The sequence below is a fragment of the Camelus bactrianus genome, chromosome 28, assembly GCF_048773025.1.
Source record: "Camelus bactrianus isolate YW-2024 breed Bactrian camel chromosome 28, ASM4877302v1, whole genome shotgun sequence".
NCBI classification, from domain to species: Eukaryota; Metazoa; Chordata; class Mammalia; order Artiodactyla; family Camelidae; genus Camelus; species Camelus bactrianus.
In genome coordinates, this window is record NC_133566.1 from 18,730,481 (window position 1) to 18,746,545 (window position 16,065).

Below are 16,065 nucleotides of genomic sequence, written 5' to 3' on the forward strand. Positions count from 1 at the left end.
TTATCCCTTCATCCCTATTTTAGCTTGTGGTTTGTGTAGTCCATACGTAACTTGGTACACATATGTTGGTAGAATGTATTTTTAAAAATTTTAATCAATAGGGGCAAATTCAAAAAGTTTCCACCCATTGTGTTAAGCAGTGGTTTCTATCTTCAAGGAGCTTAGAGATGGGGAGATAATGTCTAACGTGGATAACCTTAAAACAGGGCAGATGAAAGAAAAACTGAGCTTTTGTCAAGGTTCAGAAACAAGAGTCCTTATTTCCAGCCGGGCTGATGAGGGACACAGGGACCAAGGCATGAATAGCCTGTGGGACGGGACTCGTGGCCTCGTCACAGAAGGACAGGCTCCCGGGGGCAAGTGCAGGGTGGAAGGCATGCAGAAGGGAGAGCTGTCATGTCTTCAGAGGAAAGAACGACCCGACTTCTCTGGGGCAGCATGATGACAGAGGTACCTAAGGGAATGTAGGCATTTGGACGTCGTTTAGTGGTTAAAGAGGGCCTGCTTCTCACTGCTGTGGCCACGCCTTGGTTTAATAAAGATGGTGACCCTGATACAAGAGCCACAGGGCAACTTGACCCAGTTTGAGACCATGCTTTCCCACACCTCCTAGGACTGGCGATCCCAAACCTCAGCTCCATCCACCACCCCAGGTGCCCCCTACCCCCTTCCCAATTTGGGGCAGCAGTGGAGCGGCCCGCACGGTGGCACCCCCATCACCAGCCACCACGCTCCGCCCACAGCCCATGCAGAGTCACTGTCACACAGAAAGTGCACTTTTATTCCAGGGATTCCCAACATTTTAACAGGATGGAAACCTCTGACAAGGCAGGCCAAGACCTCTGGATGTGGCTTGGGGACCAGATCAACTAAGGCTCAGAGACCATGAGCCCCAAATGTGTGTTAATGGAGTGAGTGGCCCCCACCTGCACAGGTATAGGGCCTGGGGTCCAAAGTCCTGGAGCCGAGGTGGAGCCTGTTTCATTTGCGCACTGCCATCAATCACCCACGACCCCCGCCGTCTCCAGTGACCAGGCACTACCCAGAGCAGCCGCAGAGCACAGCCGGCTGGGTCCAGACTGCGCTCAGCAGCCCCTTGAGAACCTCCTGCACCGACTCTCAACAAGGATGAGGTGTACAGAGCTCGGAGGGCACGGCGTCCGGGTCCGCAGCCTAAAGGAAGCCAGCCCCGGCCTGGCTATTCCGGGGCGTTCAGGAACTGATCACCCGCTGCCGGCTCAGCTTCTCAATCGTGTCCCGAAGCATCAGCGTCCAGTCGTCACCCTTCCGCATGGCGGCGCAGCGCGCCTCCTTGCTCTCCAGGGCCAGGATCTCCGGGGGGGTCTCTGGGGTCAGCCCGGCGGCCAGCACAGCCTCCGGGAACTTGGCGGCAGAGGCGGGAGCCAGACAGCATCGGGGAGGGCTGTGGGGTTGGGCAGGTGGGAACAGGAGCGCCGAAGCCAGTAGCCAGAGGGACAGGTAGGGGAAGAAGGCGAGGCGAGGAGGGAGAAGCAGGAACGGGGAAGGGTGGGGGAGGGTGGGACATGGAGGAGAAAGAGAGAGGAAGAGACAGATGAACTTGAACTTCTCTCTGCAGTGACTCTGCCAGCAAATTGCTCCTCCTGGTTGGAGACCCAGCTCCACTGGCATATCCATCATGCCTCTTCTTCTGGGGCCACAGTTCTCAGGACACGGTTCCCCACTGTACCCATCATGCTCATAAAAGCCATCTGTTCACAGTCCTGTCTCCCCTGCTTGGGGAAGAGGAGGGCCACTGAAAGCCAGCGGGCCCCCGGTGACCCAGGCGCCCACCACCCTTACCTGGGCTGCTGCCTGTCTGTCTGTTGGTAATGGTAGCTCACGGCCACGGCCGAGTGAGGGCACAACAAGTACCAGTTCTCTTCCCAGCAGCGGCTCATGGTCTGGGTGATGGTCTCATCCGACACCGACTCAGACGCTACTGCCTCTGAAAGCTGATGAGTTCTGGGGTCAGGGGGTGGGCAGCAGGGCTGGGGGAATGTGGGGGAAAGGTGACCAAAAATCCTACCGGGTAACACAGCCAGATACACACCAGAAACTCAAATGAAACATTCAGACTGACTAGCTCAGATTCAACTCGGAGAAAAATCTGCCTTCCCACATTTCCCAATTTGACACAGATTCACTCAAGTTAGGGGAAGGATATGTTTGAGTTTCAGGTCAATACATTTAGTTAGGATTTGGCTCATGAATCAGCAAATTGGTATATAGTTTTGTTGGACAACCTGACGAGACACAGGCGAAGGGCATTCGAGCATCCCTGGGGCTTTATTTGGTGGTGCATCTGCTTCCTGCGGGTGTGAGAACAGCTTCTGTCAGTTCCCACCCAGGTCTGGTGGCACCTCCATCAGACAGAGGAAGACTCCCTGTGGGTGCTTCCTCGGTGTAGACAGTGTATTTGATCGTTCTCTGAAAATGCACTGCGTGCTGACAACATGCCAAAAACCCTGGATATACTCAACTGCGTCAGAGACCATAGGGTATTATTATAAATCGTTTCGCTACCTTCCTGACCCATTAGGGTTCACAGAAGGCAATGAATATATTTTATTTATCTTTGTATCTCCAGCACCTAGCACAGCTCCTGGCTCATGATCGATACATAACATGAATGAATGAATGAATGAATGTGTTCCAGCAGATGGAGGATCTTCTGTGTGTACAGCCAGGGAGAGAAGGAAGAATCGGGGGATACGGTGTCTGTCTTCATGGAGCATCTCATGGACACAAGGAAAGGGGATGCAGATGTCAAAACAAACTATTAACCAAGTTAGTTGAAATCTGGTTGTGTTATAGGAATGATTCGTTCCCCGCACCCGGATTTCTATGTTGAAGCCCTAATCCCAGTGTGACAGTGTCTGGAGGTAGAGCCTTTGGGAGGTAATTAGGTCGTAGGGCTGGAGCCATCAGGAACGAGATTAGCGTCTTTATAAGAAGAGACCAGAGAGCGAGCTAAATCTCTTTCCACCATGTGAGGCAGCCGTCTGTGACCCAGAAGAGGGCCCTCGCCAGAACCCAGCCATGCTGGCACCCTGATTTCAGACCTCCAGTCCCCAGAACTGTGAGAAATACATCTGTGTGGTTTATAAGTCACCGGTCTGCGGTATTTGTCACAGCAGCCCAAACTGATTGACAGGTTGCATCAAAAGAAACATAGATTCTTGAAGACAGAAATTCCACGCCAGTCTGCGTGGATGACTGAGCCCAGAGAACTGTACCCAGTTCTGGGCACAACCCTGTAAGATGGACATTGACTACCCCAAATTATGACACGGAAGGGACAGCTAAAGAAACCAGGAAGGCTAAGCAGGTAAATAAGATTCTCTCCAATTACGGGAATCAGACTGCTCAGCAGTGCACAAGCTAGAAGTAGCAGATTCCAGCTCAGCATATATGAGGTCGAGAGGTCCTGGTCATTGGAGGTATACACAGTCCGGATGGCCACTCGGTGGGAATGTGGTAGAGAACATTAAAGGTAAATTCAACATATAAAATCCTCTTTTTAATATTAAATAAGTTTCCATCACCAGGCTACATTAAAATAAAAGCAATCCCTTCCAACTAGACTCCTACCACTCTGAGGAGATGAAATTTCTCCTTCTTAATATAAAAAACTATATTCAGTGGCATATATGTGTGTGTAACTAACTCACTATGCTGTACACCAGAAACTAATACAACACTGTAAATCAGCTAGACTTCAATTTGAAAAATGGGCAAAAAAAGTTAATAGAACAATAGTCTGTGCTCATACTGGATAGGAAAAGTGGTTTCTAGTTATTATTATTGGAAATCAACAACAATAATAAATAAAAATAATAATAGTTACTATATTTAGCCCTATGTTGCCAGGCAGTATACAAAGTGCTTCATGGGTATCACTTGACTTAAATCTTCAGCAGTGCTATGAGGTAGGCATTCTTATTTTCCCCATTTTATAGATGAGGAAACTGAGGCCCAAAGTTTAAGAAACTGGTCCAAGGTCTCACTGCTGGCTTGGAGTTGAGCCCCATCTGACTCTAAACCAATAATTTCTACTGCCTCTCCTCACTTGACAAATAAATCCACAGAAAGTGACTGCAGAAGTGCCAAGCTCATAGCAGGTACTCGAGGAACAAATGTCCCCTTCCCTTGAACAGATTCTCAAACCCCAAGTCTAATCTTGTGGTTGCACTCTTTCCACACTCCATGGTGTGTGGGTGGGGACTGACCTTGCTGTGCAGCTCCTCAGGTAGACTCACACTTTGGGTCCTTTCAAACTGCTCCATGAGGGCTCTTGTCCCCTGGCTGTCAGAGCCGGAGAGCAGCCAGAAGATCCTCTCCATGTTGTAGGGCACCTGGGCAGAAAGGCAGGGTCCCGGGGGTCACACTGACCTCAACCCTTGTCCATCTCCACCCAACCAACACCTGGGTCCGACCTGCACACCTCCTCACAGGTCCCACCTGAATGTCCATCGCTGATGCCAAGGTTGGTTTGACTGCCCTGGACAGAGAGAAGTCTCCCCGCTGGACAGTCCTGTGGATGATGTCATTGCAGTTCACCGCCACGGCCAGGTGGATGGGCAGACCCATCTTCTGAGCAATGCACCCGGCTTAAGACAAAAGAGGAGAAGCATCATGGTTTCTTAGTGCACAAACAACAAAAGGAAAAACAGATAAAGTGAACTGCATCAAAATTGAGAAACTTTTGTGCTTGTTGAAGCTTTCGTGTGTCAAAGGACACTGTCGAGAAAATGAAAAGACAACCTACAGGATGGGAAATCCTATTTGTGACTCGTATATCTGATGAGGGACTTGAACCCTGAACAACTCATCAATAACAACACAAACAACCCAATTAAAAAATGGGTGAAGATTTCCCTGGTACTGGTGATGCTGAGCAACTTTTCATGTTCCTGTTGACCATCTGCATATCCTCTTTTGGAAAAATGTCTTGTCAGTTCTTCTGCCCATATTTTAAATGGGTTGTTTGTTTCTTTTTAATTGAAGAACAGTTGAACAGTTGTTGATGAAGAGTTGATGTAAAATGCTGTATTCGTTTCTGGCGTACAGCATCGATGGACTTGGAGGGCAGTATGCTGAGTGCAGTAAGTCAGACAGAGAAAGACAAATACTGTCAGATATCACTTACATGTGGAATCTAAACAAATGCAACCAACTAGTGAACATAACAGAAAAGAAACAGAGGGACAGATATAGAGAAAGAGCTACTGGTTACCAGTGGGAGACGAAAGGCAGAAGCGAAAGATGGAGGTGGAGGATTAAGAGGTACAGACCATCAGGTATAAATTAAGCTACAAGGACATATTGTACAACATGGGGAATATTACAATTTTATTATTATTTTATAATAGCTATAAATGGGATATAACCTTTACAAACTGTGAATCACTATATGGTATACCTGTAACATAATATTGGACATAAACTATACTTCAATTTAAAAAATATGATATTGTAAAATAAATACATAAATAAATTTTTTAAAATGGGCAAAGGACTTGAATAGACATTTCTCCAAAGAAGATCTACAAATGGCCAATGAACACATGAAAAGATGCTCAACATCATTAGTCATCAGGAAAACACAAACGAAACCCACAGTGAGGTACCATGTCATACCCAGGAGGATGGACAGATAATAACCAGTCTTGGTCAGGATGGGGAGAAACTGGAACCCCCATGCACTGTTGGTGGGAATGTAAACAGTGCAGCTGCTTTGGAAAACAGTCTGGCAATTGCTCTAAAAGTTAAGCATAGAGTTTTAATATGATCCAGAAATCCACTCCCAGTTATATATACTCAAGATAATTGAAAACAGATCCACACAAAGACATACACAAATGTTCATAGCAGCATTATTCAAAATAGCTAAAATACTGAAATAATCCAAATGTCCATTAACTGATCAATGGATAAATAAAATGTGGTGTAGGCATAGAATACAACAGCACTCAGCCATGAGAAGGACCAAAGCACTGATCAACACAGATGAGCCTTGAAAACATTATGCGAAGTGAAAGAAGTCAGACACAAGCCACGTATTGTATGATTTCATTTATATAAAGTGTCCAGAATAGGAAAAATCTGTACACGCAAAATAGATTAGTGGTTGCCTAAAGCTGGGAGGACAAGGAATGACTGCTACTGGGAACAGGGCTCCCTCCTAGAGTGATGAAAATGTTCTAAAATTGATTGTGGTGATGGTTGCACAAATCTGTGTACACTAAAAACTCTTAAGCTGTATACTTTATTTTATTTAAAAAAATTTTATTGAAGTATAGTTGACTTGCAATGTTGTGTTAGTTTCAGGTGTACAGGAAAATGATTCAGTTATACATATATGTATCTTTTTCAGATTCTTTTTCATTATAGGTTATTATAAGATATTGAATATAGTTCCCTGTGCTCTACAGTAGGTCCTTGCTTACCTATTTTGTATATAGCAGTGTGTATCTGTTAACCCCAGATTCCTAATTTATCCCTCCTCCTCCTTTCCCCTTTGGTAACCATCTGTGTCTGTGAGTCTGTTTCTGGTCTGTAAATAAGTTCATTTGTGTCATGTTTTAGATTCCACATATAAGTGATATTACATGATATTTATCTTTCTCTGTCTGACTTACTTCACTCGGTATGATCATCTCCAGGTCCATCTGTGTTGCAGCAAATGGCATTATTTCATTCTTTTTTTCAAGTTGTATGCTTTAAATTAGTGAATTGTATGGTATAGGAATCATATAGCAATAAAGTTGTTACAAAAAAAAAAAAAGAAAAAAGAAAGAGGGGGAGAGAATGTTACTGTGCTGGATACTGTTCTCCGTGCCACGCCCCCCGCCAGGCACTGACACACCCGCTCACCACCATTTGCAGAAGAGAAAACAAAGGTTCTGAGAGGTTGAAATGGCCCATCCAGAGCCTGCTAAGTGGCAGAGTAAGGATCTGAACTAGGTCTGCCTAAGTCCGGAGCACATGCTCTTGTCCCCTGAGAGCCTCCTGGAACCATCGCCTGCAGACTGAGTGTCCTGGAAAGGGACTGGGGGAGGACAGGGCAGCACCCTCCGGTCACCGTAATAGCAGTTCCTGTCTGCATGGAACAAGCAAGGAGTTCCTCACCCTGAGAGACAGAGAGCCCAGAAAGGTAACATAAGTTTAGGAAGGTTCCTTGAACGGTTTATCTCAGATGAGTAGGTAAAAAGTTAGGGGTAACCACACCACCCAATATCACTCTTAATTTTGCAAAGCGCCTTCACAGTCTTAGTTGATGTGATCCTCATGTCACCTTGTATATGACAGAGGAGCAGTGGAGGTTCAGGCGGGTCCAGGACTTAAGGTCAAGCGGCTGGCTGCTGCTGGGGTAGGGCTAGACTGGAGCTCCCTCTGAAAATGTGACTTTTGTGCCAGGCACTGTGGCAGGCACTGGGACACGTGCAGGGGGCATCACTCACTTGGGGGTGAAGCAAATGGTGAGGGTGGTGGGCTTCCTCCTTGTGTGGGAAGAAGGCTGAACGTCCTTATCTAACAGCCAGCTCACCGTTCCTTCCATCCCTGTGTTAGTGGAAGGAGTCAGGACTGCTAAGATGCTTTCATGATCTCACCTAAGCCATCCTTGGTGCCCATCAGAAGCGACGCCACTGACAGAACCATCGGAAACGGTAACCCAGCCCATCAGGAAGTAACCCCACGAGCTCGAGAGGATGCAGACTCCGGAGCCCGCCTGCCTGGGCTGCAATCCCGGCTCTGCGACTGACGAGCGTGTCACCAGGGGCAAAATGACCGGCTTCTCTGTGCCTCGGCTTCCTCATTATAAAATGGAGATTATAGGATCGTCCCCCTCATAGGCACACAAGGATCAAACAAGTTAATACACAAGAAGCGCTGAGAGCAATTCCTGATGCAATCCGTCTAGTGCTTCACAAACATTTAGCATCAGCCCAGGAAATGACTTCAATGCCATGCCGCTGCACAGCACCTGACCCTCACAAAGTTCACGTACACACAGAAACGATCTTATTTGTGCCTCACGGTTGTCCTGAGAGATACAGTAAATGGTTCAGTCTCTCTTTTACAGCCAAAGAGCTGAGTCTAAGGGACAACCATTCAGCTCGTAAAGGACCGAACTGGGGCCAGAGCCCCAAGTCCAGAGCTCTTTCCACGTCACGTGGACTCTGGGGAGAACACACTCCCACAGCAGGCAGCGGGCCGAGGCTGGGAGTAAAGTCCCTGTTTCTGGAAGAGAGCACTGCCAGCCGGGCACAGCGGCTGAGCTTTGACCTTGTCTCTCCACCCTTGGCTGAGCAAACGCATCAGATCAGGAGGCTGGAGCATGTGGAGGTTAACCCGTCACTTTCTCCCTTGCCCCCAACCCCAGAGAGAGAGGCAGAAGTGTTCTGGGGGCTTCTGCGTCATTTCCATCACCTTCAGACTCAGTGTCCCCTAGGACTTAACCTTTGTCTTCACAGTTACAGCCAAAGAGCAGCTGGGAGGACTGGGGCCACGGGCATTTTTCTGGAAAGTCCATTTCCGCCCAGGGGTCTCCTTACCTGCCAGGTTACCAGCAGCCCCTGTTGGCACAACCACCTCCACAGCGGGCAGGGGGTCCGTGTCTAAGGATGGTGCACACCGGAAATAGGCGAAGAAGTGGTGGGCCATTTGCACCAGGACCCGGGACCAGTTGATTGAATTCAGACTCATCAGATTGTGCTTCTTGACAAAGGCCACGTCTGCAAACACGGCCTTGATCGGCTCGTCCAGCTCATCACTGTTCCCCTCCACTGTCAGGGGAGAGAGGAGGGGAGCTATCAGGGGCATGAAGACCCCCAGGGGGTCAGCACTGGTCCACAAGGCCCCCATGCTGAGTCCATCCTGCTGCGACCTTCGCTCACCTTGGTTTCTTTACTCTCATGTGTCTTGGCCTGGTATTCTAGACTCAAAATTAAGCTTCTCAAGGACAGAAACCATGTCTCATCTCCTTGTCATCTTTCCAATGTTTCTACCGTTATATAAAATTAGTTATAAAATGTCAGCCTTCTGGGATATTGGGGGAAGAATTCCTTTTGGTGCTCCACGCCTACTTCCCCTCCCTCTGGGAGCAAGGAAGGATGCTTCATCAGGTTGTGAGATGCTGAGACGCTGATCTTTACTCCACGGTCCTCTATTAGGGGCTGGGGGGAAAAGAGTCACTCCTCTCACGTGGTCTGTCTTTCTTCTCCCATTGAGATCACAAGGGTTACGTGCCCTCTACCCCTATGCGGCAGGTAAGCTTGCACAGGCAGAGCTTCTCCTCCCTCAGCTGAGTGTGTACACACTCTAATTTATAGAGGAATTACTGGGTAAATTTATGGGCAAATCAGCTACTAGTCCAGGTTGCATTTCTCAATCCAGCCCAACCAAGCAATCAAGCCAAAATTGATCTCTTTTTCGAAACTTGGGTCTATTTCTCCATTGGATCCAAACTTGGAGGAGAAGGGGGTAAGATTATTGGGGGGAAGTGCCAGAGTTGGCTCTGAAGTTACTATTCATTCCACCCGTCACCACTGTGTAGCAGCAGAGGCTGCAGGACTGACTCCAGATCTACACACAAGAGGGATGTTTGCTGGGTTCTAGGGAAAGATTCACTGCTTCGACAAGAGCCACAGGAAGAGACACTTGGTTACCGTAAGTAACCATCATATGCTGCAAGAGGAATGAGCCTGAGGACTGGAAGATGGAGCGGAGAACCAGGGTCCCTGAAGGCACTACTGAGTCACTGAACCAACCAATCGGGAGCCCATCCCACCTCTAGACTCCCAGATATATGTGCTGGAAAACATTCCTGTTCAAGCCAGTCTGAGTTAGATTTTCTGTTACTTTCAGCCAAAAACCTCCCAAATAATATATAACTAGCTCTTGCTGATTACTCTATGCTTAAGAAGAATCAAATACATGTATGTATGGAAATTAATGACTTTAGAAAACATCAGTGTCCAACACACAATAGTCCAGGTGGCCCGTCCCTACTCCCTGAAATGTTAACTCCTGAATTTATCCACATCCTCCGGGAAACCAAATCAGAAGATTCCCGAAAAGAAAGGGAGAACTTGGCAGCAGTTTAGAAACAAAAACTAATTCCTTGAAAGGCCACAGCCTTATCTTCCAGGAGCTCAGAACATGTATGCCACAGAGATGCCCTTCAGCTCCAGCAGCAGCACATTAGGACCATACACTTTTCACTGCAATGTGTATGTGCTTGTTAAAGGAAAGAGGCAAGGGGGTCTCTGCTTACTTGCTAACAAACGGACAAAGAATATTCATGCTGCTCCCATGGGTCAGGTTTGTTTTCACTGTGCTTTTGGACCTTGACAAAACTGATGTTACAGAAAACATTCTTGGGGGGGAAGGTCTAGCTCAGTGGTAGAGCACACGCTTAGCATGCAGGAGGCCCTGGGTTCAATTCCAGGATTATAACAGGAGGCCAGGCTGTCATAGAAGGGACGCTGTCTCTCACCACATTTGCTGTCCTGCCAGACGAGTGATCAAACCAAGCCTGGCCACCTGGACACCTTGCCCCAGGCCACAGTGTAGAAAACCTCACCAAGACCCCCTGCTGTTCATAGTCCCATCCCTACCTTGGGGCTACTTGGGGTGGAGTGGGGTGTGAGAAGTAGAAATAAAAAAATTTAAAGGATGGCTTCACTCAAGCTCACCTCACCTCCCTACACCCTTGACCCCCGTGATGATTAAACGCACTGGGAATAGATGGCCAGACCTTAAGGAGATGGTTTTCTGTCTTTCCGCAAACACAAAATGCCACAATTTGTCATGTGGCTCAGGAAGGGGGGGTTACTAGCGATGGGGACCCCTGAGTAGCTTCCTATTTTAAATACTTAGACCTACTAACCAAGGTCAGCGCTTAGCCGATTCTAGACAGCAGGGGAGGGCGTGAGCTGCCAACAGGTAACGACACATTCTCTAAAAGTAATTATTTAATAGGTTTTTGCCCTCTAAACCTCAGTGCCGCAGCACAAAACCCAAGTCACTAGCCTCAGGCTATGGCTCCGGGTGGCTGCCTGTGTCCGAGGCACCGGCAGGTTGAACCTGCATGGAGGTGGCATTCTTTGGGGTATGGTTCTAAGCCTGCGCTTCCTAGCCTGATCGACATGGTGAGTATTGGTTTATGTATTCGTTACCTCCAGTAGTCTCTGAGCCTGCTCGGAGCAAAGCCAAGGCATATATCAACCTCAAAACATGACTGATGAGGGAAGGGAAGGGGAGAGAAAGGGAGGAGGAAGGATGGCCAGCTCGTCAATTGACTGGTTTTATTCCAGCCCATCTCCCAAAATAGACCCACTCAAGGCAGGGCCAGGCTGTCCCTGGAGCCTCTGTCCCACGCTTGCCTCCAAACACGTGGACGTTCTCCCTCAGCACCGTTGTCATCTGGAGCTCCTGAATCCTTGTGCAGTGACCCTTGGGCAGCAGGACGATGATGTCCACATTCTTTGCCCCATGAACACTCTCGATGGCAGCACTCCCAGTGTCCCCAGAAGTTCCTGGATGGGATGAAGGAGGAAGCCTCCCCTTTAGAATCAAGAAGATGGAAAAGGAAAGAAATGGCCCCTTTAGGACCATTGTTGCAAGTAAGGCAAGATCTATACCTTAACTGCTTGGAGGGTAGGAACCTGGGTCTTAATCTGGAGTCCTTCAACCTCCAAGAGAACCAGACTGAAATGAGGGCATCTGTGAACCTGGCATCCTGTAATCTATGCATTTTATGTATTTTTAAATACTATTCTGAGAAGATTCCATAGCCTCCACCAGACTGTCAAAAGGTGACACAAGAGAAGGTTAAGATCTCTACTCTAGAAGAACCAGTAACACACTCCTCGAGACATCAGTGGAGGGCATCCTAGGGGTGGACGCCGGCAAGATGGGGCACCAGCGCGCATGCGCACAACGCACACCTACAACCACAGTGACGCGCTGCTTCCTCTTCTCCAGGAAGCGCTGCAGGAACTGTGCGGTGCAGCCCAGGGACAGGTCCTTAAACGCGTACGTGACCCCGTGCCACAGCTCCAGCACGTTCAGCCCGTTCCTCAGCCTGGACAGATGGACCACCTCTTTGTGTCGGAATCGGCTGAAGGCTCGGTCGATCAGACCTGTGGGGGGAGGGGGGGAGGTTGGACAGTGAATGAAGGGCATTATCTCTTCTCTCAAGTTCTTAGTCTCTTTACACTTTTACATTTGAAATTTCTATCTCTTGCTACCAGGTAGAAAGACCAGAAATTTTTCTCCTAAAAGATGCTGTGTCTGAATATGGGTGTGTGTGTGTGTGTGTGTGTGTGTGTGTGTGTGTGTGTGTGTGTGTGTGTGTGTGTCTATTATAATCGTAAGGAAAAAGTCTGAAAGACACGAACCAAACTGTTCATGGGTTCCTCTTAGTGGCTCCCCCAGAGGCAGAACTGCTGCTGTAAGACTTCTGTTTTTCACTTTATAAACTTCTTCATCATTTGGATTTGTTGTGTGCATGTATTCCAACAGAGGTTCAATTAAACAATTATGCAACAAACAAATCAGTGTCTCATCTCTTCTAATTTTCCTTCCTAAAGATAGGAAGCTGTTTGCTTGTTTGTTTGTTTTTACATCACTTAACCTCACACCTGTGCTGCCAGAAACTTGGGATGGTTTACGTACAACCCTGCCTAAGGCTAAGGTCATCCAGAGTAGTGTTTCTCAAACTTTAATTGGCAAACCAATCACCTGGGATCTGAAAATGCAGATTCTGGTTCAGGAGGCCTGAGGGAATCTGAGAATTCTAATGAGAACTCAGGCAATGCCATAAGAGCTAGTCTTCCAACCACATTTTGAGTCCTCATCTTCCCAGCCTCAGATTCTCACCATCACCCTATGCATTATATTATACACTTGGTCCACAGACCAGCACCAGTAGTATCATCTGGATACTTGAGAGGAATGCAGAATTCTCAGGCCCATCCCAGACCTACCTAATTAGAATCCACATTTTAACGAGATTCCCAGGAGGGATCTGTAAGCACATTACAGTTTGAGACAAGCCGTTCCAGGACCCTCTCAAAGTCCTTTCTGGAATTATCATTCAAGAAAATAAAACAGCAACCTGAGGTTCAGGTGCTTTGTATGCAGGAAGGAAATATCCCAACATTCAAGCATCTCAGGTTGATGGTGATACCCCTAGTCTTGAAAGAGTTTTTTTAAAAATAAACTAAAAAAAAAGTTCTCTGCTGTTGACTTTGGCATTCATCTCCCTGGAGGTGAGTGGGAGCAGGATGGATGAACCTCCTAGGGGTTAAATGATGGATTTGCAACTCTGTAGGGGCAGTTGGAGGAGCGGGACTGGGCTGGCAGAAGAACAAGATGGGAGAGCAGGAAGGAAGGAGATGCTCACCGGTTAAGTCATCCCTTGAAATGAGCTGAGGGCCAATGAAGAGGGCACACAGCTCCTTCACCAGGTCGGGGTAGGAGAGCGTACTCCACTGACGCAGGGTCTCTCTGTCCAGCTGTGGGAGCTCCTCGGGCATGTAGAGGCCCCCATCTGGAGCATAGCCAGAGAAGAGGGCCCCCTCAAAGTCGACCCGTGGGGCCATCCCCCGAGTGCTGACGTACCACATGACACTGGAGACCTGAGGGAACAGCCCCAGGGGCACTTGATACCCAAGCTCAATACCCTGCAGGACAAAGCTGAAGGATACACAGTCCCCTCAGCTGGCCCCGAGCCATCACTCACCAGGGTAAGTGCCCAGACTGGGAGACTGGAGTTCTGTGAAGTCTTACGCCAGCTTCATTTGAGATATAGCTTCACCGGCTTAGATTCATTTCTCTGCCAGGGCCAGAGGGGAACCCCTGCCCTCTGGCGATAAAATCACCTGAAGCCTTCCACCTGTGAGAAAGGGAATGACCTTCAACTGACTTGGAGGAATTTTGGTTTCCTAGACTGGAGATCTGACACCTCTGAGCCCAGTGCAAGTCCTCCACGGGCTGCCACATGCCGCTCTGGAGCCTGTGAACATAAGTGCCTCCAACTTAGAGACAGAGACAAATTTAACTTTCCCAATCATGAATCTTTTAAAACTGGACGTGGATACTAATAACAATGAAGCTGGGACAATGGGTATAAGCCAGAACTGTCTCAAGCAAATGAAGCACAGGGTCACCCGGGATGGGGATGCACTCCAAAGAAATGAAATCAGGGTACCTCCAAAAGCCAACTGCAGGGAGTAGGCAAAGAAGGCCCAGTGTCTCACGAAGCAGAACCAGGGTAGGAGGAAAGGGAGGAACTTCTGTAACTCTGTGGCAAGGGTTACAGCCAATGCCAACCACCCAAGACCATGGAGTAAGCAGAGGGCGATCCTGTCTGGCCACTTCCTGGACCAGACTGAAGGAAAGGAGGCAATTGAGCTGTCAGAGAAGCTGCCACAGGCAAGAGGGCAGGAGCAGGTGCTGACAGGGCTCCGAGGAACAGCCAGAGAAAACTGCGGAACACGCTTCCCTGGGGATGGGGGTGAGGTGGACCACAGCACACCTGGGGTGCTGGGCTCTGTTCTGGGCTCCCCACTTTAAGGAGGATGAGAGCAAAGTGGCCCGGAACAGACGAGCAGGCCTGACACCAGGCTCTGCACATATCAGTGGAGGAACTGGACTGATTAGCACACAGGTGGCTGTCCTCACCGGGAAGGGCGACCTCCGTTCTGTCCAACGACCTCATGGAGCAGCCTTCTCAGGCCACCAGGGCAAAGCTACAGAGAATATACACCCCTGGGTTCAATGTCAACCAAACTGAGGAGCCCAGCAGCTGCCACAGGAGGTGGTGAAGGCGAGGAAGAAAATAAAGCGCTCTTGTGGGGCTGTCCTACGGGGGCTGCGAGCATCGGGCAGGGACTGGACTAAGCGACCTCTGGCGCGCGGGGTTTTATAATTTGCTCTTGTGACTCAGCTGGGCCCTATTCCGGACGGCAGGCAGGTCAGGAAAACTCTGACCCCTAACCTGGATAAAAAACAAGAGAAACAAGAGGCCGCCCCAAAGCAGGGAAACCTTTCAGGAAGGGCTCCTCCCCGAGGCGAAGAGGTTTTCTCAGCAGGGATAGGGGCGGGGCGGCTGATGATCGCCCCGACCGCCGACCGCAGGCTGCGCCCCTGGGGTGGAGGCGAGGCCGGCCCACGGCGGGCGCCGGCCTCCCGGGGTCACTGAGCACCAGTCCTCCCGCTGGCCCCGCCTTGGGCCAAGAAGGTTTTGCTAAGGTCTGCGGGATAAGCCTCTGAAAACCTCGCAGACTTCTCCGTGTCGGGGCTCCCCCGAGAACGGCACAAACCCTGCAGAAAAGTGCAAAGCATCGGAAACCCTCAGCCCTCTTAGGTTCCCCCGAGTCGCAGCGCCCGAACTAGAGGCTGAAGAAAGGGGCAGGGAGGCCGACCCAGCCACCCTGGAGCCGGGGTTGAGCGAAACGGCGATAAGTTCAAGAGCTCAGAAGTCTCGCTACCGATTACCCCGGGGAGGGCGCCGCGATCCCCGGGAGGGGACACGGGAGGGGACCCGAGGAAGAGACCCGGGGCCGGCGCGCGCGCAGGAGGCCCGGCTGCCAGGGCGCCCGCTCGCGTGGGACGGTCAGGGAGGCGAGCGAGCGGCTGAACCCCAATCCCCGCCCCGGAATCGCCAGGCTGGGCCGCAGGGCCGGAGGGCTGCGGGGCCGGGACCAGTTACCGGGTCCCAGGCTCCGGGCGGCGACGGGGCTGCCGGGCTCCGGACATGCGAGCGGGACGCGGCCGCGGCCGCTGAGTCCAGGCTTCCGGGCGGAAGATGAGCTGTGGGGCGGGGCGGGGCGGGGCGGGGCGGCCAAGGGCGGGAGAAAGCGGCGTGGAAAGATGTGGAGGTGGGAGCGACAGGGGATGACAACGAGAGGGAAACCATTTATTCCTCCCTTGGCATGTTTTTAAGAGACTTTGCTGCTAAGCGCTTTATCCACAGTCTCTTAATCTTCATGGCAGCCCTGAAAGTACCACACGCCTGCATTTTTCAGATTA

At 49.8% G+C, this 16,065-nt stretch overlaps 1 protein-coding gene across 3 annotated transcripts; it reads right to left on the reverse strand.

Annotated features, from left to right (window-relative positions):
• Positions 1–760: 760 nt before the first annotated feature.
• Positions 761–15,852, reverse strand: THNSL2 (threonine synthase like 2). 3 transcript variants are annotated; one of them, XM_074354445.1, is made up of 10 exons: positions 15,746–15,852; positions 13,775–13,927; positions 13,436–13,582; positions 11,980–12,170; positions 11,412–11,592; positions 8,580–8,810; positions 4,483–4,631; positions 4,251–4,376; positions 1,822–1,973; positions 761–1,423 (listed from the first exon to the last, which is right to left on the reverse strand). In XM_074354445.1, the coding sequence occupies exons 3-10, from the start codon at positions 13,566–13,568 to the stop codon at positions 1,213–1,215; spliced, it is 1,374 nt and encodes a 457-aa protein (XP_074210546.1). In that variant the 5' UTR covers positions 13,569–13,582; positions 13,775–13,927; positions 15,746–15,852; the 3' UTR covers positions 761–1,212. The 3 variants fall into 3 exon arrangements, with proteins under 3 accessions (XP_074210546.1, XP_074210544.1, XP_074210545.1); XM_074354443.1 differs by having other exon boundaries at positions 13,436–13,670; XM_074354444.1 differs by having other exon boundaries at positions 11,412–11,564; positions 11,976–12,170; positions 13,436–13,670.
• Positions 15,853–16,065: the final 213 nt, after the last annotated feature.